We start from the raw sequence: 19869 nt of genomic DNA, 5'->3' as shown, positions 1-19869 counted from the left end.
TTTTCAATTAACACCTTTATGCCATCCTTAAATGTCAGTATGGCTTGCATATCACAATAGCAATATGTTATGACATTAACAGCTATTACCAAAATTCTTTGTAGGAGAAAACTGTATTTGTTTGGGAAAAATTATTTCAACAAATTATTGAGTAGAAGGTGAGATCTTTGCAACTTGGTTGGAGGTAGATTTGCTTTGCTCAGAAAAACTGAAAAAATTGTATTTGTTTCCCAGGAACAAGAGTCAGGATTTTAGGAGCAATCCAAACCAGGTGACCAGTGTGGAAGCAGAAACTGCTAAATACTGCTAAGCACTATGAACAGAATGCAGGCCATTTGAAAGTCAGATTTGGCAATTTGGAGGTCATTGGTGAACTTGACTAGGGTACTTCTGACAGAAGCTCAATTGGAGGGGCTTCAGGAGTGGGTGAGGGTCAAGAAGGCGATTCACTGAGCACAGACAACTCCTTGAGAAGTGTCCATTGCAGAGAAGTAGAGAAATGGGGTGTCAGCTGAGGGGGCGGAGGATCCAAGGCAGTATTTCTGGGTTTGTTTTTATTTCATTGAATTTTGTTTATTATTATGTTGGACCATGTTTTTGAGCTAACAGGGAAAACTCGGTAACAAGGGAGAAAGTGATTTTTTGCCAGAAAATAAGGGACATTTTCGAGTGTGGAACACTCAGGAAAGCAGGTAGAAATGGCATACATAGATCAAGAAAAGGGCTGGCCTTTGATGGATCATGTCCACACCAGGGTTGCCTCTTCTCCTCTCAGCCAATAACATTGCTTCTTATTTACAGAGAAACCAAGTAACGGAAGACAAACCTCTCAACTTCCTGCCACAAACCTATAAACTGGATCTGTGTCTATCCAGCCCTCTTTCTCTCTTGCTACATAGAATAAAAATCTCTTCTCAGCCCAATCCTATACATCTGCTACAGAAACTATTTCCTCCTGACTCTCAGTGACCTTGGCCTGTCCTAATCTTTTCTCTCTTTCTTGTAACTTCAACTGGTTGGTTCCTTCCCATGAGCATTAATCTACAGTCAGATTTTTCCAATCTCAAAATAACATTTACAAATCTGTCAAATATTACTTCTTTAATTCTGAATTGTTCTGACTTCTCTGTATATAATCTCTCACCCCAGTTTTGAGACTGACTTTTGTGGCAAGCACTACACTGAAACTACTCAAGATTCTCCTTTTCCTGGCTAATTCAAACTTGACTTTTTAGTCTCTGCATAAACGGTGCTTCTTCCATAAGTATTATGCAACTGTCCCTGGTTAATTAAGCCATACTTATCTTTCCACTTAATTATGGGCTGCATATCCTATTTGATATCCAGTGAGGCATCTCTTATCATAGCGCTTTCCACACTCAGCTGTTATTATCAATTAGATGTATTTTGCTTCAGCAGTACATGTACAGGCTTCAACAGTACATGAACTGTGAACTTCTAGATGTTCAAGATGGATTTAGAAAAGGCAGAGGAACCAGAGATCAAGTTGCCAACATCTGCTGGATCATAGAAAAAGCAAGAGAATTTCAGAAAAACCTCTACTTCTGCTTTATTAATTATGCCAAAGCCTTTGACTGTGTATATCACAGCAAACTGTGGAAAATTCTTCAAGAGATGGGGATAACAGACCACCTTACCTGCCTCCTGAGAAACCTGTTTGCAGGTCAAGAAGCAACGATTAGAACCAGACATGGAACAATGGACTGGTTCCAAATTGGGAAAAGAGTGCATCAAGGCTGTATATTGTCACCTTGCTTATTCAACTTATATGCAGAGTACATCATGCAAAATGCCGGGCTGGATGAAACACAATCTGGAATCAAGATTCCCAGGAGAAACATCAATAACCTCAGATACGAAGATTATACCATGCTTATGGCAGAAAGTGAAGAGGAACTAAAGAGCCTCTTGATGAAAGTGAAAGAGGAGAGTGAAAAAGTTGGCTTAAAACTCAACATTCAGAAAACTAAGATCATGGCATCCGGTCCCATCACTTCATGGCAAATAGATGGGGACACAATGGAAACAGTGAGAGAGTTTATTTTCTTGGGCTTCAAAATCACTGCACATGGTGACTGCAGCCATGAAATTAAAAGATGCTTGCTCCTTGGAAGAAAAGCTATGACCCACCTAGACAGCATATTAAAAAGCAGAGATATTACTTTACTAAAAAAGTCCAAAAAAGCTATGGTTTTTCCAGTAGTCATGTATGGATGTGAGAGTTGGACTCTAAAGAAAGCTGAGTGCTGAAAAATTGATGCTTTTGAACTGTAGTGTTGGATAAGACTTTTAAGGGTCCCTTGGACTGCAAGGAGATGAAACCAGTCAATCCTAAAGGAAATCAATCCTGAATATTCATTGGAAAGACTGATGCTGAAGCTGAAACTCCAATACTTTGACCACCTGATGCGAAGAACTGACTTGCTGGAAAAGACCCTGATGCTGGGAAAGATTTAAGGCAGAAGGAGAAGAGGACAACAGAGGATGAGATGGTTGGACGGCATCACTGACTCAATGGACATGAGTTTGAGCAAGCTCCGGGAGCTGGTGATGGACAGGGAAGCCTTGTGTGCTGCGGTCCTTGAGATCACAAAGCGTCAGACGTGACTGAGTGACTGAACTGAACTGAGATGCGTTTGGCAGCAGGCTGTTGTGCTGGTAGGATAAAGATTATATTGTGTAGAAAATTAAACCTAAAACCCTAGTGACTCAATACATCAGGGGTATCCTTATCACCAATGTTACATGCTCATAATAAAGCTGCCTATAGCAGCTTTACTCCTAATAGCCAAAAACTGAACGCAACGAAGATGTCCTCTAATAAGTAACTAGACATATGCTGGTATATTCATACAATATAATGTTACTCAGCTATAAAGAAGTAAGCTATTTAAGCCACAAAAAGACACAAAGGAAACTTAAGTGTATATAGTTATATAAGAGAAATGTATCACTATATGATTTCAACTCTATGGCATTCTGGAACATGCAAAACTACAGAGACAGTAAAAAGGTCAGATTACAACAGGGGTTGGGAGGGGGAGATGGATAAATAGGAGAAGAACAGGGATTTTTAGGGCAGTGGTTCTACCATGTATGATACTGTAAAAGGGACACATGACACTGAATTTATCACAACCCACAGAATGTGCAACACAAAGAGCAAACCTTAACATCAACTATGAAGTTTAGTTAATAACAGTGTGTTGATACTGGTTCACTAGTTATAAGAATGTATTACAATAAAATATTACTAGAAGAAACTATTATGGGGGTAGGCATATGGGAACACTGTACTATCTTTCTTAATTTTTCTGTAAATCAACAACTATTCTAAAATATAAAGTCTATTTATCTAAAAAACATATACATATTGTTCAAGGTTTAAAAAGCCAAATGAAACTTTCCAAAGACGAGAACTCTAGGCCCAGGGAGCTTCACTGGTAAATTCCAGTAAAGATTTTAAAAAGATGCAATATCAATTCTACACCATCTCTTCCATAAAACAGTGACTACCTTCCATCTCATTTTATGAAATCTGCATTTACCCATTACCCTAATACCAAAACCAGATAAAGACATTACAAGAAAGTCCCCAACAAAATATTGAAAATTCAAACCCAGCAATATGTTAAAAAGGACAGTAAAAGACAATAAACAACAACCAAGTATAGTTTATCTGGAGAATGCAAGGCTGGTTAAATATTTAAAAATCAAAATAATTGCCATATTGTTAAACTCAAGGAAAAAATATCAGTAGATACAGGAAAAATTTTTTGGGAAACTATAACATCCATTCATGATTTAAAAAAAAATACCTCCCCAAACTAGGAGTAGGTGAGAATTTCCTTAATCTAAATAAAGGGCATACAAAGCTAACATGACACTTAATGGTAAAAGACTTAATGCTTTCACTGTAAGATCAGGAGCAAGGTAACTTGTGTCCTCTCATCTCGCTTAGTATTCAACATCATGCAGGAAGTTCCAGCCAGTCCAATAAGGCAAGCAAAAGAAATAAAAAGTGTACGTATTAAAAAGAAAGAGGCAAAACTGTCTCAATTTTTAGATATTATTGTCTACCTCGTGGTTCTCAATCCTTCAAAGTGCATTTAACAATGTTTGGAGATGTGTTTTGATTTTCACAACTAGGAGTTGAGGGGATGCTACTGACATGAAGTGAGCAAAGGCCAAAGATGTTGCTGAACAGTTTCCAATGCTCATGATGCAATACCGTCAACAATTACCTAGCCCAAAAGGTAAGTAGGTCTGATGTTCAGAAACCCTGTGCTGTGCTGTGCTAAGTCACTTCAGTCATGCCCTACTCTTTGTGACCTTATGAACTGTAGCCTGCCAGGCTCCTCTGTCCACGGGATTCTGCAGGCAAGAAGACTGGAGTGGGTTGCCTTGCCCTACTCCATGGGATCTTCCCGACGCTCCTCTCTTATGTGTCCTGCTTTGGCAGGCAGGTTCTTAACCACTCGTGCCACCTGAAAAGCCCTTAGAAACCCTAGTAACAGAAATTCTCAAGGAAATGATGTCAAAAAGCTCCTAGAACTGAGTAGTTTAGCAAGTCAGAGAATATGAGGTCAACATACAAGTATCAATTTATTTCCATACACTGGATATAAAAAAGAATTAACAGTGTTACTTTATAGTTTCTGTTCTTGCTCTGCCAATATTCTATTCACATAACACTCTATTATGTGAGGTTAAAAATAGCTAGCACGTTTTAAGTGTTAGGCACTTTATGTTTTCTCAGAAGAAAGATTTGGTAAAGTACATTTTTTCCAAATCACACTATTAATAAGAGGTTTACCTAAGTGTTGAACTTAGGCATTTCAGACATGAATACTTCTAATCTTTATTATAATCACTATAATAATAATTATATACAATAATAATTCTTGTATGTTAAATCTACCCTAACAAATTCCTAGGTTAGAAAGCACTTTCTGAACTTTTTAACTATAAAATTGTTTTATTCTTTTTATTGAGAAATTAGTAAATTAGTGTCAATTAAATTTCTTACTTCAAGTGCTTTTTCTTGAATGTTAAATTTTAAACTAATATATTTTAATATAATTATTCAAATCATATGCACAATGTAGTTAAACAATTTATACTTTATTTCTTACCTGTTCTTTCATTAGCGAGGGCTGGTCGAAGTAATGCCAGTATCTTTTCAAATTTTATGCCTCTAATTTTTTTAAAATCAGGGATTAAGACATCAATAAACTTAGTATTAGTTATATTCTCTTCAACATCACAAAACTGAGATATTTGTTGTATTTCCAGATATTGTTGTAAACTGTTGAAATCCAAAACATTATTATAAACTGAAGTTTAATAATCATGCCTGAAAATTAAAACTGATAATATATCCTCACAAATAAAACAAATGAATATGGAACTTCACATAAAGATAAGTCACATCTCTATTACCTCAAAGAATATGCATTTAATTCCATTTTTATTGACCCAACACAAAATCAATTACATGAAATCACATATGTTTGATTTCATGAGAGTATATTAAAGACACCAAAATAACGTATGTTAAAAAAATTTTTTTTCTTTCCTCTATGTAAAGCAATCCAGATAGTTTCTAATTTTCCTTATAATCTTGTCTTTGAATCTAGGCTAATTTAGGAGCACATTTCATGTTTTCAAATAGGTAAGATGCTTTCTATTTGAAATTTATTATTTATTTATTTCCAACTTTATTGGATTATAATCAGGAAATGTATGTGGTAAGATTTTAATTTTTAAAAATGTGTTTAGGTTTTCTTTGTAAACAAAGCAAATTTACTTGTGGGATTTAAGGTTATACATGTTCATATTTCATATATTTTAGATCATTTATTATACACAATTATGGAATATATATTTGCCATTCCTATATATCCTTGCTCTTTTGTCTGCTTTGTATTGAGATCTATGACCATAATGTTACTTTTATCCAGTTCTCCTTATTATCTAATACTTATATTTTTATTATGTCATCTGTGTGGTTTCAGGAATAAATTTTTTGACCACTATATCTTCTTCACAAATGTTTTCTTTTACATCATGTCCTTCTTTATCAAGTTTAACACTTTTAATATTCAATTCTAATTATTTTTTCTGGCTATTTTGTTGCCATCTCTTAATTTTTTTATTTTTCTTTGTCTCTTCTAAGCAGAATATGGATTTAGATTACTGCGATACTGAATGGTTTGCCTTGGAAATGAACAGAGATTGTCCTGTCGTTTTTGAGATTGCACCCGACTACTGCATTTCAGGTTCTTTTGTTGATTATGAGGGCTACTCCATTTCTTCTAAGGGATTCTTGCCCACAGTTGTAGATATAACGGTCATTTGAATTAAATTCACCCATTCCAGTCCATTTTAGTTCACTGATCCCTAAACTGTCAATGTTTACTCTTGCCATCTCCCATTTGACCACTTCCAATTTACCTTGATTCATGGACCTAACATTCCAAGTTCCTATGCAGTCTTGTTCTTTACAGCATTGGACTTTACTTTTATCACCAGACATATCCACAACTGGGCATTGTTTCCACTTTGGCTCAGCCTCTTCAGTCCTTCTGGAGCTATTTCTTCTCCCTTCTCCAGTAGAATATTGGGCACCTAACAACCTGGGGAATTCATCTTTCAGTGTCATATCTTTATGCCTTTTCATACTGTTCATGTGGTTCTCAGGCAAGAATGCTGAAGTGGTTTGCCATTATGTTCTCCAGTGGACCACGTTTTGTCAGAACTCTCCACCATGATCCATCTATCTTGGGTGGCTCTACATGGCATGGCTCATAGTTTCATCGAGTTAGACAAGGCTGTGACCCATGTGATCAGAAAACCAAATACACTCAGCAAAAACAAGACCAGGAGCTGACTGTGGCTCTGATCATGAACTCCTTATTGCAAAATTCAGATTTAAACTGAATAAAGTAGGGAAAACCACTAGGCCATTCAGGTATGACCTAAATCAAATCCCTTATGATTATACAGTAGAAGTGACAAATATATTCAGGGGATTAGATCTGATAGAGTGCCTGAGGAACTATGGGCAGAGGTTTGTAATATTGTATATGAGGCAATGATCAAAACCATCCCCAAGAACAAGAAATGTAAAAAGGCAAAATGGTTGTCTGAGGTGGCCTTACAAATAGCTGAGAAAAAAAGAGAAGTGAAAGGGAAAGGAGAAAAGGAAAGATATACCCATCTGACTGCAGAGTTCCAAAGAATAGCAAGGAGAGATAAGAAAGCCTCCTTCAGTGATCAATGCAAAGAAATAGAGGAAAACAATAGAATGGGAAAGACTAGAGATCTTGTGAAGAAAATTAGATACCAAGGGAACATTTTCATGCAAAGAGGGGCACAATAAAGGACAGAAACGGTGTGGACCTAACAGAAGCAGAAGATATTAATAAGAGATGGAAAGAATACACAGAAGAACTATAGAGAAAAGTTCTTAATGATGCAGATGACCACGATGGTGTGATCACTCACCTAGAGCCAAACATCCTGGAGTATGAAGTCAAGTGGGCCTTTGGAAGCAGCAGTACAAACAAAACTAGTGGAGGTGATGGAATTCCAGCTGAGCTATTTCAAATCCTAAAAGAGGATGCTGTGAAAGTGCTGCACTCAATATACCAGCAAATTTGGAAAACTCAGCAGTGGCCACAAGACTGGAAAATGTCAGTTTTCATTCCAATCCCAAAGAAAGGCAATGCCAAAGAACATTCAAACTACCACACAATTTCACTCATCTCACATGCCAGCAAAGCAATGCTCAAAATTCTCAAAGTCTTCAACAGTACGTGAAGTGAGAACTTCCAGATGTTCAAGCGGATTTAGAAAAGGCAGAGGAACCAGAGATCAAATTGCCAGCATCTGTTGGATCATAGAAAAAGCAAGAGAATTCCAGAAGAACATCTACTTCTGCTTCATTGACTACATTAAAGCCTTTTGCTGTGTGGATCACCACAAACTGGAAAATTCTTAAAGAGATGGGAATACCAGACCACTGTACCTGCCTCCCGAGAAACCTGTACGCAGGTCAAGAAGCAACAATTAGAACTGGCCGTGGAACAACAGACTGGTTCAAAATTGGGAAAGGAGTGCATGCAGGCTATATATTGTCACCCTGCTTATTCAACTTATATACAGAGTACATCATGAGAAATGCTGGGCTGGATGAAGCACAAGCTGGAATCAAGATTCCCAGGAGAAACATTAATAACCTCAGATATGCAGATGACACCACCGTTATGGCAGAAAGCGAAGAGGAACTCAAAAGCCTCTTGATGAAAGTGAAAGAGGAGAGTGAAAAAGTTGGCTTAAAACTCAACATTTAAAAAACTAACATCATGACATCTGGTCCCATCACTTCATGGCAAATAGGTGGGGACACAATGGAAACAGTGAGAGAGTTTATTTGGGGGGGCTCCAAAATCACCGCAGATGATAACTGCAGCCATGAAATTAAAAGATGCTTGCTCCTTGGAAGAAAAGCTGTGACCAAGCTAGACAGCATATTAAAAAGCAGAGACATTACTTTGCTGACAAAGGTCCATCTAGTCAAAGCTATAGTTTTTCCAGTAGTCATGTATGAATTTGAGAGTTGGACCATAAAGAAGGCTGAGTGCCAAAGAACTGATGCTTTTGAACTGTGGTGCTGGAGAAGACTTTTGAGAGTCCCTTGGACAGCAAGGAGATCAAATCAGTCAATCCTAAGGGAAATCAATCCTGAAAATTCATTGGAAGGACTGATGCTGAAGGTGAGGCTCCAATACTTTGGCCACCTGATGCGAAGAGCTGACTCATTAGAAAAGACCCTGATGCTGGGAAAGATTGAAGCTAGAAGGAGAAAGGGATGACATAGGACAAGATGGTTGGGCGGCATCACCGACTCGATGGACATGAGTTTGAGCAAGCTCCTGGAGATGGTGAAGGACACACCCGAGTGACTGAACAACAGCAAAGAAGCAGAATATAAATGAGTACAGTTTTTAAAATTTTTTATTTTGAAAAAATGTATATTGACAGAAAAGTTTTAAGGCCAAGATACTGAACTTTAGATTCATCAACTGTCAACATTTTGTCACATTTGTTCTTTCTCTCTTATCCCTCCACCCCCATTCAAGAGTGTGGTGTGTGTGTGTGTTTGCGTGTATTTTGACTTAACCATTTAAGAATTGGCTGCAGATATTTTCACCATTCACCCTCCTAAATACCCGAGGGAAGTTTACACTGTTATAAGAGTATTATCTTATGAACAATCCATATTCAAATTTCAGCAGTTTTATAATCTGTCCTGTCTATAGTGCATACATGCATGCTAAATTGCTTTAGTAATGTCTGACTCTTTGCAACGCCATGGACTATAGCCAGAGAGGCTCCTCTGTCCATGGCATTCTCCAGGCAAGAATGCTGGCTTGAGTTGCCTTGCCTTTCTCCAAGGGATCTCCCCAACCCAGGGATAGTACCTACATCTCCTGTATTGCAGGCAGATTCTTTGAGCTCAGATTTGCTGAGCCACTGGGGAAACCACCTATCTATAGTAATTTTTCCTAATTTTGGATCATATATTGCATGCAGTCGCCCTAAGCCCTAGTTTCCTTCAGCCTCTAACAAATGCCTCAGCCCTTCTTGTCTTTCATGATACTGATATTTTGAACACTCCAGGCCAGTCCTCATTTTGGAAGGTTTCAAACTATGGAATGGCCCCCTAGTTTCCTATTACATTCTGGGTATGATACTCTATAGGAATATCACATCAGTGGTGCTGTATCCTTCTTGAAACATCACAGTAGGAGGTACACAATGTCAGTTTTTCCCATCACTGGGAAATTATAATAACATAGTCAAAGTGGAACCCCCAGTTTTCACCACTGAAAAGCAACAATTTTCACTTTGTAAATAATATCCTTATTATTTATTTATCCTTATTATTTGAAAGGGCACTATTGGAAAATCCATATATTATTCATACAATGGATTTAGCACTTCATTGATGATTCCTGTCTGCATTAATTATCATTAGGTAGTTTTTAATTTTTTATCTTAATCTGGTAATCTCTGTATTTGATGGGATAGTTAACCTTTTCATATTTAGTATAGCAGTCATATACCCGGCTATAAAAATTTATATATACTGTTTATTCTACATGAGAGTTTGTGTCCTTGATCCTTTAGGTTTTGAATCTACTTTAAAAATGGCAGGTGGAAGTTCACAGCACCTGTTAGGCCATGTCTATAGAATAAGATCTGTAAAAACTGAATCCCAGAAAAATATGTTCCCTAACCCACAACTTCATGCTGCCTGCTTAGGTTGATGATCAGTATAAACACAGGCCAATATTAAAAAGAAAATGCTGCAAACTTTGCAAAACAACATTGACACACCTCACTCCACCCCTATCCTGCCAAGTGCTTAAATTATCTTATTATATGTGTATTGAACAACTGCTTCTGAAAGTTGGATGCAATAGACCCCGACCTGTACAACAGCACCAACAGACACTGACTCCTCCTGTGCCAGCTATGTTAATAGTGTTTCACACAACACTTTAAAAAATGGCTCAAAAATTCAGGTATGCAACCTGGTATCTTGAGCCCAGCATTTCCCACCCAAGCCTGCTCCCCAACCGCTAAGTATCATTTTCTCTTTAAACTCTCACAGTAACTCATACTGTTTACAAAGTCCTTTGTCAGCACTTGATTTATCCTACCAGTCCCTCTATCTCACTTAAAACTGGGAATTAATGGTATTAGGGTCTCCCTGCTACCTAAAAATTATGATATGGCTAGGAACCAGGGGATGGACCAACTAAAAAAAAAACTGCTATAATTTATTAATAAGATAACAAGGAGAGTTCTGGAGATGCTCAACCAGAACACGCAGTGGACATGGGCTGCCCGGCAGGAGGAGACACACATTAGGAAGCCTCAGGACCCAGCTACTAGGAACCTGCTCCTGCTTACCCACCTTTCTTTCAGACATGACCCTGACAACTCATGGACTAAACGCTGGATTTTCTGAGTCTTCATAGGAATAAAAGGCACAGATGGCAAGTGCATAAACCCAACATTCTGTAAGTGACTTACATTCACTTTTGAATATTTACAAACTGTTAACAAAAACTGTACAACTATTTAGTTCTTAGCAGTTTATCACCACTAACTGCCTTGAGTAAAAGGACAGAGGACATTTGCTGTCTCTAGGACAAGGGGAGGCAGAAGTGGAATGTAGAGAGACAGGAAAGGGGTCTGGTTTGGAAGGGACCAGCCTTGGTCCCATTCTAACCCTTGAGTCCAGGGCCATGAAGCCAGACAGGTGCACCCAGTGTTAGAGAGACAAACAGGAATTTCTTCCCTTTCGAAACTGTTTGACATAAACTTTCAGGAAAACTCCGGCTTTGTTGATCATATAAAATTTTGGACTGAAAAGAATACCTGTGGCCTTGACATAAAGATGTTTGTCTTTAGACTTGAGATATCTGTATGTTATACTATGTTACCTGCTAAAACATTGTAAATAATAAGCTTCCTGGCCTGGAGCTACCTTTTCCTCTCTTTCATCCTCGAAGGCTTGGCCATCTCCTGTTGTTCATCCCATGGTTCTTTAGATTCCGTCTCAGAATTAACTTCACTTTCATCCCAGGAAGGCTGTTTTGCCTTTGCTTGTGAAACAACTAGAATATAGCTTAGGTTCCTTGTCATAAAAGAAACAAAATCCTCAAAGTCAGGCTACAAAATAAAATAAAAATAATATTATTAGGCTCATGAAATGGATAGACTACAATGGTGATCCCTACCCAAGTCAAGGACCTCTTCCCCTTCATGATTATTGGTCAAGAGAAAGTTACTCACAAGCCTCCTGTTAACTAACACATCTCTGAGGGACAGAAGTTCACAGTTGGCAGGGACTGATCGTCAAGGCAGTCTAATAACAATTGTTAAACTATAGGATGCTTCCAAATCAACTGGAGGGCTTGTTGAACACAGTTTTCTGGAGTCCAGTTCCAGACTTTATGATTCAGTAGGTTTAGGGTGGGGCCCGGGAACTGGATTTTCTCAAAAGTTCCCAGGTGATGCTGATGTTGCTGGTCCAACCCTTTTCCAGGGCCAAGAAAGATGGTCTGTGGGGTGCAGCTGGTTTACAAAGTGCTTTTCAGTAGAACTTTCTCTGATGACCAACATGCTCTGTGCTCGTCAGCTGGTTTACAAAGTGCTTTTCAGTAGAACTTTCTCTGATGATGACCAACATGCTCTGTGCTTGTCAGCATATGTAACCACAGGCAGCTGCTGAGCACTTGAAATATGGCTAGTGCCACTGAGACTCTGAATTTTTAACTTTAACTGTAATGAATTTAAGTTCAAATGGCCACATGTGTCTAATGGCTACCATACTGGACAGTGAATTTCTAGAACCTACATCTCCTGACACCCAAGCCATTGCACTTGCGAATACAAAGTCTTTACTGTATTACCCCAGACAAAAGAGAATTTTAAAAATAACTTGATGGAAAGGATTTACATGTAGGTAAAGAAAGGATTAAAGCTTTCCTATGAAGTTTATGATAAGGAGCCTTCAAACTGGGATCAGATCTATAGGAAAGGTCTGGATACTCACTTCCTGGGGGCTGATGAACAGAGTCTTAGAGGACACATATCATAAAGAGATCTTTGCTCCAATAAAACACAATCAGAGCATCCATTTTTGCTTGGCTGCCTCTATGTCCACTGGAGCTTTCTCCATAGTCGCTCTCTTTGGATCAACCATGATATGGACACCGCCAAGGAAATCTGGGGCTTAGTTGTCAGTCAGACTTATTTGTTTTTTCTATAATGAGAATACTAAACTTAGAGGAATCCACTGTATTTGACACACAGTGGATTTTTTTAAAAACTTTCTTACCTGGTCTACTATTTGACTATAGAAGTGCTTTACTTGTTCTTCAGTAAGCGGTTTCTTATCCTCTGCTTCTATGACAAATCCTGCCTTGATAATCTTCAATTAGAGAGCAAGGTCAGATCCAAATGGGTAGTGGGACCACAGGTAAAAGTCAAGGACATTTGTTTCTTAGGCTTAACAAATCATCCAGATTTGAATGCATTACATGATTTTGCCTCAGCACAATCCATAAGGCACTAAGTTGCAAGAGGCCCAAAAATATGTAAACAAAGAAGGTTCTTTTCATGCCCCTCCCCAACCTCAGTGTTTAAATTTTCGTGGCTTGAACGAGAGACTCCACACTACTTCTATTATTTAAGTGAATTGTTTCCAGATTAAAAAAAAAAAAAAAAACTAACTGAATTCTAAGGAAAGATATCACAGCTTTCTAAATCATTCAAAAAGACATACATTTATAAGCACTTTTAACCATTTATTTTCAAAATTATTTTAACTTTCTTAACTTTTTTCAAGGCTTACCTTTGTTAAATCTGTAACTCATAATCTAGTATATCTTACTCTGACAGCAACAAAAATATCCAAATTACAGGGAAGAATAGAATTTAAAATTCAGCCATGCTTTGTCTTAAAATTTTTTAATTTAATGACAAATTGTGTGTATGTCACTCAAGTATAACAATGTATAAAATGGACCATCTACTTTTTTGTAGTTTAATCAATGCTGCTTTGGCTGAAGAAAGAATGCATGATGGGAAATTCATAATGAGATATCCAATCCCTCCTGACATAGCTTCCCATGTGACCTCCTCTACTGCACATGCAGCATTCTTACAAATTTTAATATAATTTTGTTGTTTCAACACAAAATCTCTATTCAGGGGTCAGTAAACCATAGCCCCTTCCACCACACATGTTTAGAAACAAAGCTTACTAGAACCAATCCCCTTTGTTTATTTACTGTCTTGTTGCCTCCTCCAGATGATGGCAGAGTTAAACTTCTGTGACAGAGATCATATGCCCCATAAGCCTGAAAATAGTTACTATCTGGCTCTTTACAGGAGAAGTATGCTGACCTTTGGATTAGAATGCAATTTTCCTCCAAAAATTTTTTCTTTGGGCTCTAAAAGCAAAAGCTTAAATGCTTCTTTAAGTTATTATGTATCTAAAAGGACCATATATTTGTGACAACATCAGGGAATAATGCAAGCTAAGGTGAGCTTATAGCAAGTTTGCACTGATGACAACTAAATACAAAGAATTTGTCATCATTCTTTAACATAAGAATGGCAATTTTTATCTTTTATATTGGATGCTAGTAGAGCAGAGCTGTTTAAATAAGGATGTTGAGTAGGTTGAGCCTTTGTAAGACAAAACATCCAAAGCCTTTAGAGGTACCTAGTACCAGATGTTCTTTATGTTCTAGTTTACTCTAAATGATAAGCTTGCCTCTACATTGAAAATTAAGGAATTTTTTTTACAATTAATTTAAGCTATTGTTGGGAAATATTACTTACTTTTTCTTTAATTTCTTGAACTTTTCTAGCAGCCACAGCATCGGGCTTGATAATAACAATAGTGTATATTTGGTCTAGGAAAAAACAATGGATGCATTTCATTTTCTTGGCACAAAGTCTAGATAACGAAGGATTTGACAATTGCAAGCGTAAACTACTAACGTCCAGTGAATTTTGTCCATCAACAGCTTTGTCCTTATGGCGTTGCAACTACCAGAGTTTCTACTTAGAATCAAAGTATATTTCCTATGTTTGCATGCAGCAGAAACATTCACAAGAGTTTACAGTCAGAGGGCCAAAAAAAAAGTGTAGGTGGGTACTAGTTACTTTATTTTTTTGGCCACATTTCATGGCTTGTGCGATCTTAGCTCCCCAACTAAGGGTTGAATCCGGGCCCTCGGCAGTGACGATGTGAAGTCCTAACCACTGGACCACCAGGGAATTCCCAGCACTAGTTATTTTAATACAATTCACGTGCATTAGAATCACACCAATGATCCATCCAGCTGATGGCTGGAGTTTCAGTGCAAGCAAACATTATAAACCAATGGCTTAACTGTCTATGAATTTATCCACATTTATCTACACGTTCTTATAACTAGTTTTTAGTGCAGAATAGCTCACCTAGCATGTTGTTTGCCTGTGATCCCTCCAGGGTATGAACACACATTCACTCACTCACTCAAGACAATCCAATGAAGGCAGGAAGTTGTTCATCCATAAAGTAAACTAGAAGTGCAGGTCATCAGGGAAGAAATTTTTACAAGTTTTGGAAAGATGATGAAGGATAAAGTAGGAGGAAACTACTGTCCAGATTACTCACAAAGGACAGAAGCCCCTGGTCAAATGTAATCTCTGGAAGACTCCAGGCATAGAGACTGAAGGCAAGGTAAGGGGAGCAGAAGAGATTGCTTTTTAAGAGCTGAGTCTGGTATTGCACAAATCATCATTAATCCTACCAGTCCTTATCAATTAACACTGATGTCATTACAAGGTTTTTGCTGCAAGTGATGCTGTAATGAACATTATTCATATACACCAATCCTTCACTGTTACTTTAAAGTAAATTTACTTGCCAACGCTTTCATAGTTTAGTTCCCCAGCATCCTCTGAATCTGAGTCTACAAACGCAATTTCATGATACTGTAAAAAAGGAAAGCAAACAAAACAGTTACATTTTAATATGATAGTGAGAGAGTTTTTAGAAATTTTGTTTCTAGTAAATATGTATAATCAAAGGGATAGAAATTAAAGTGGAAATGTGCCTGCATTTATCTAATACTACTTTTCCCCAACCTTTTCACTAAAATAAATTAAGGAGTATTTAAACAGTTGGTATGTGGAGACTATCAGGAATAATGCATATATGCTATATGGAAAATGCTTAAAAACAAAACCTTTAAAACGTAAGAGCACAAGGAATAAAATAAGAAAGAAGAAAAGATTAACAAGAAAGCAATAAGCACACAATCATTATGTTAAAAACTGAAAACATTTGTAAGCTTCAGGATCCATTCTTGACCATTGCTCCGAGTAAATTAGGAGCAGAAAGATACTTCCTTAACTTATAAAAATAAATGTCTTTCTCAAAACAATAGCCAATTTCCTCCTCTATAGAGTAAAACCCTAGGAAGGATAAGGGATTCTTAGTTTCTGGAGAAGCCCTGAAAATGCTTCTGTGATTCTGTAAACTACCTGAAAAGTTTATATATTTACATATATACATCATTCTGAAGGACATCAGCCCTGGGATTTCTTTGGAAGGAATGATGCTAAAGCTGAAACTCCAGTACTTTGGCCACCTCATGCGAAGAGTTGACTTATTGGAAAAGACTCTGATGCTGGGACGGATTGGGGGCAGGAGAAGGGGACGACAGAGGATGAGATGGCTGGATGGCATCACTGACTCGATGGACGTGAGTCTGAGTGAACTCCAGGAGTTAGTGATGGACAGGGAGGCCTGGCGTGCTGCAATTCATGGGGTCACAAAGAGTCGGACATGACTGAGCGACTGATCTGATCTGATCTGGTCTGATGAGTAAAAAATACACAGCACATTCCAAAGACTTAGTTTGAAAAGATTAATGTGGAATACCTTATTTCTTATACTGCTACATCTTTTTCTTATTTTATTGAAGTATAGCTGATTTACAATGCTGAGTTTAATTGCTGCTATATAGAAAAGTGGCTTAGTTATATATATATATATATATATATATATATATATATATACTTTTTCATAGTCCTTTCCATTATGGTTTATGAGAGGATATTGAATATAGTTCCCTGTGCTATACAGTTTATACATCTAATAAATGATAGCTTGCATTTGCTAATCCCAAACTCCCAATCCTCCCCTCCTTGGCCCCCTCTCTCCTTTGGAAGCTGCAAGTCTGTTCTCTATATTTGTGAGTCTGTTTTTGGTTCATAGATATGTCCATTTGTGTCATATTTTAGATTCCAAATATAAGTGATATCATATGATATGTATCTTTCTCTTTCTGACTGACCTCACTTAGTATGATAATCTAGATGCATCCATGTTGCTGCAGTGATTTTGTTCTTTTTAATGGCTGAGTAATATTTCATTGTGTGTGTATGTATGTGTGTATATATATACCACATCTTCCTTATCCATTCATCTGGGGTGCATGTATTGTTTTGAATCATAGTTTTGTCTGGGTATATGTTCAGGAGTGGGATTGCTGGGTCATATGGCAACTTTATTTTTAGTTTTTTGAGGAACTACCATACTGTTCTCCATAGTGGCTGCACCAGTTTACATTCCTACCAACAGTGTAAGAAGGTTCCCTTTTCTTCACACCCTCTCCAGCATTTATTATTTGTAGTCTTTTTAATGATGGCCATTCTAGCAGGTGTAAAGTGGTACCCCATTGTAGTTTTGATTTTCATTTCTCTAATAATTAGTAATGAAGATCTTTTCATGTTCCTATTAGATCTCTGTATGTCTTCTTTGGAGACATGTCTATTTAGGTTTCTGTCCATTTTTCAATTAGGTTGTTTTTTGTTGTTGTTGTTGTTATTGAACTGTAAGAGCTCTTTGTATATTTTGGAAACTAAGCCCTTGTTGGTCACATCATTTGCAAATATTTTCTCCCAGTTCATAGATTGTCTTCTCGTTTTGTCTATGGGTTACCTCATTGTGCAAAATCTTGTAAGTTATATTGAATACATCTTTAAATAGGCATGTTTTTAGTATGTCAGATGTAAGAAAAGATGTTTGAAAATTAATTTCACCTTTTTTTGTTTTTAATTGACTAGTAGAATATTAAAATTATCTATGTGGCTCACATTATGGCTTGTATTTTATTACTATTATTGCACTGCTGCTGCTGCTGCTGCTAAGTCGCTTCAGTAGTGTCCGACTCTGTATGACCCCATAAGACGGCAGCCCACCAGGCTCCCCCGTCCCTGGGAGTCTCCAGGCAAGAACACTGGAGTGGGTTGCCATTTCCTTCGCCAATGCATGAAAGTGAAAAGTGAAAGTGAAGTCACTCAGTCGTGTCGGACTCTTCCCGACCCCCTGGACTGCAGCCCACCAGGCTCCTTTGTCCATGGGATTTTCCAGGCAAGAGTACTGGAGTGGGGTGCCATTGCACAAGGCAATTGATGAGAAGCCTAAATGATAGAAGTGTCCAACAAAATGGAATAAGATAAAATAAATATCAGATATTTATAAATGTCCTACATATCCACTATTATTAATTAAAATAAGATGTCATTCTGCAAGGATAATGAGAATAACAACAATAAAACCACAGTACAGAGCACACATAGCGAAAGCCAGATGCAGTATAGTAATTAGGAAAAATGTTTAAAAGTCATTCTGCCTGGCTTCAAATTCTGCTTTTACAGCCTACTAGCTACCTGTTTCTAAGGAAAGGACATAATGTTTCTAAGCCTGCCTTATTGAGCACAAATACTTCATAAGATTCCCCTAGGTTCAGATTAAGATGCAACATAGGAGGCTCCTGAACGCACCTCCTCCCTCAGACACACCAGACCTACAGTTTATTTGTGGAACAGTTCCCTCCGAGCGAAATCCAGAAAACAACTGGGCAATTCCTATGCATCAGACAGCTGAGGAAAAAAACGCATGCAAATTGCATAGGAGAGGCTGAGTCACAGTCTCGCCATAAACTCCTTCCCCGACACAGAGGCATAAAATCGAGAGGGGACTCACAACTCCCAACATCCCCCAAAGGAGTGAAAGGCTTGACACCAACATTGAGTACCCCCAACTTTAAGACTTCCAACAGAGAGATGGGGCCCCCAGTGCTTGGCTCTAAATGAAGCCCAAGTTAGTGGACGAAGGAAATAAAGATCAGAGCAGAAATAAATAAAATAGAGACTAAAAGACAATAGAAAAAAATCAGTGAAACTAAGAGCTGGATTTTGAAAAAATACACAAAAGAGAACTTTAGCTAGATTGTGAGGGAAAAAAAGAAAAGACTCAAATAAATAAAATTAGAAATGAAAGAGGAGACATTATTATTAGTTATAATACCACAGAAACACAAGGGTCTTAAAAGACTATTATGACCAACAATGAAATGATTGTCTCTTGGACTCTCTGGGAGAGGGAGAGGGTGGGATGATTTGGGAGAATGGCATTGAAATACGTATAAAATCATATATGGAACGAGTCGCCAGTCCAGGTTCGATGCACGATGCACGATACTGGATGCTTGGGGCTGGTGCACTGGGACGACCCAGAGGGATGGTATGGGGAGGGAGGAGTGAGGAGGGTTCAGGATGGGGAACACATGTATACCTGTGGTGGATTCATTTCAATGTTTGGCAAAACCAATACAATATTGTAAAGTTTAAAAATAAAATAAAATTAAAAAAAAAAAATGAAAGGATTGTCTCAAAAAGCACTACCATGTTCATTGCAGCTTTATTTACAACAGCCAAGATACGAAAACAACCTAATGGACACTGACGATGGATAAAGGTATTGTATCTATACACATTGAAATCCTACTTATTCATAAAAAAGGAAGAAATCTTGCTATTTGCGACAACGTGGATGGAGCGTGAGGGCATTATGCTATGTGAAATAAGTCAAAGAAAGATAAATACTGTATGATCTCTCTTATATGTGGAATCTAGACAAAATGAACTCACAGGCACAGAGAACAGAATGGTAGTTGACAGCAGCAGAGCGTGGTGAACTGGGGAATTGGGTGAAGGAGGTCAAAAGGTAAAACCTCCAAATAAGTTTGGAGGGCATAATGTATAGCGTAATGACTATAGGTAATGATATGTATTGTGTATATGAAAGTTGCTAAAAGAGTATATTTTTAAAACTTTGAGTGACAAATTTTTTCAGAAAAAAATGACATGACAAATGTCAACTAAGTGTAGTAGTTGTTCGGTTGCTATGTCCAA

General features: G+C 37.7%; 1 protein-coding gene across 2 annotated transcripts in view; it reads right to left on the bottom strand.

The window, feature by feature from the left end:
* The window catches only part of NME8 (NME/NM23 family member 8), a 50720-nt gene that overhangs the window by 17523 nt on the left and 13328 nt on the right, over nt 1–19869 (bottom strand). For both annotated transcript variants that reach the window (XM_070787784.1, XM_070787783.1), the window contains exons 7-11: nt 15531–15597; nt 14455–14528; nt 12944–13036; nt 11588–11772; nt 5157–5329 (exon numbers count right to left, since the gene is read on the bottom strand). In XM_070787784.1, the coding sequence (XP_070643885.1) occupies nt 5157–5329; nt 11588–11772; nt 12944–13036; nt 14455–14528; nt 15531–15597 (592 nt within the window). The remainder of the gene's footprint in view (nt 1–5156; nt 5330–11587; nt 11773–12943; nt 13037–14454; nt 14529–15530; nt 15598–19869) is intronic.

This window comes from Bos indicus, chromosome 4, assembly GCF_029378745.1.
Source record: "Bos indicus isolate NIAB-ARS_2022 breed Sahiwal x Tharparkar chromosome 4, NIAB-ARS_B.indTharparkar_mat_pri_1.0, whole genome shotgun sequence".
Taxonomy (NCBI): Eukaryota; Metazoa; Chordata; class Mammalia; order Artiodactyla; family Bovidae; genus Bos; species Bos indicus.
This window is presented reverse-complemented; position numbering and strand designations above follow the sequence as displayed.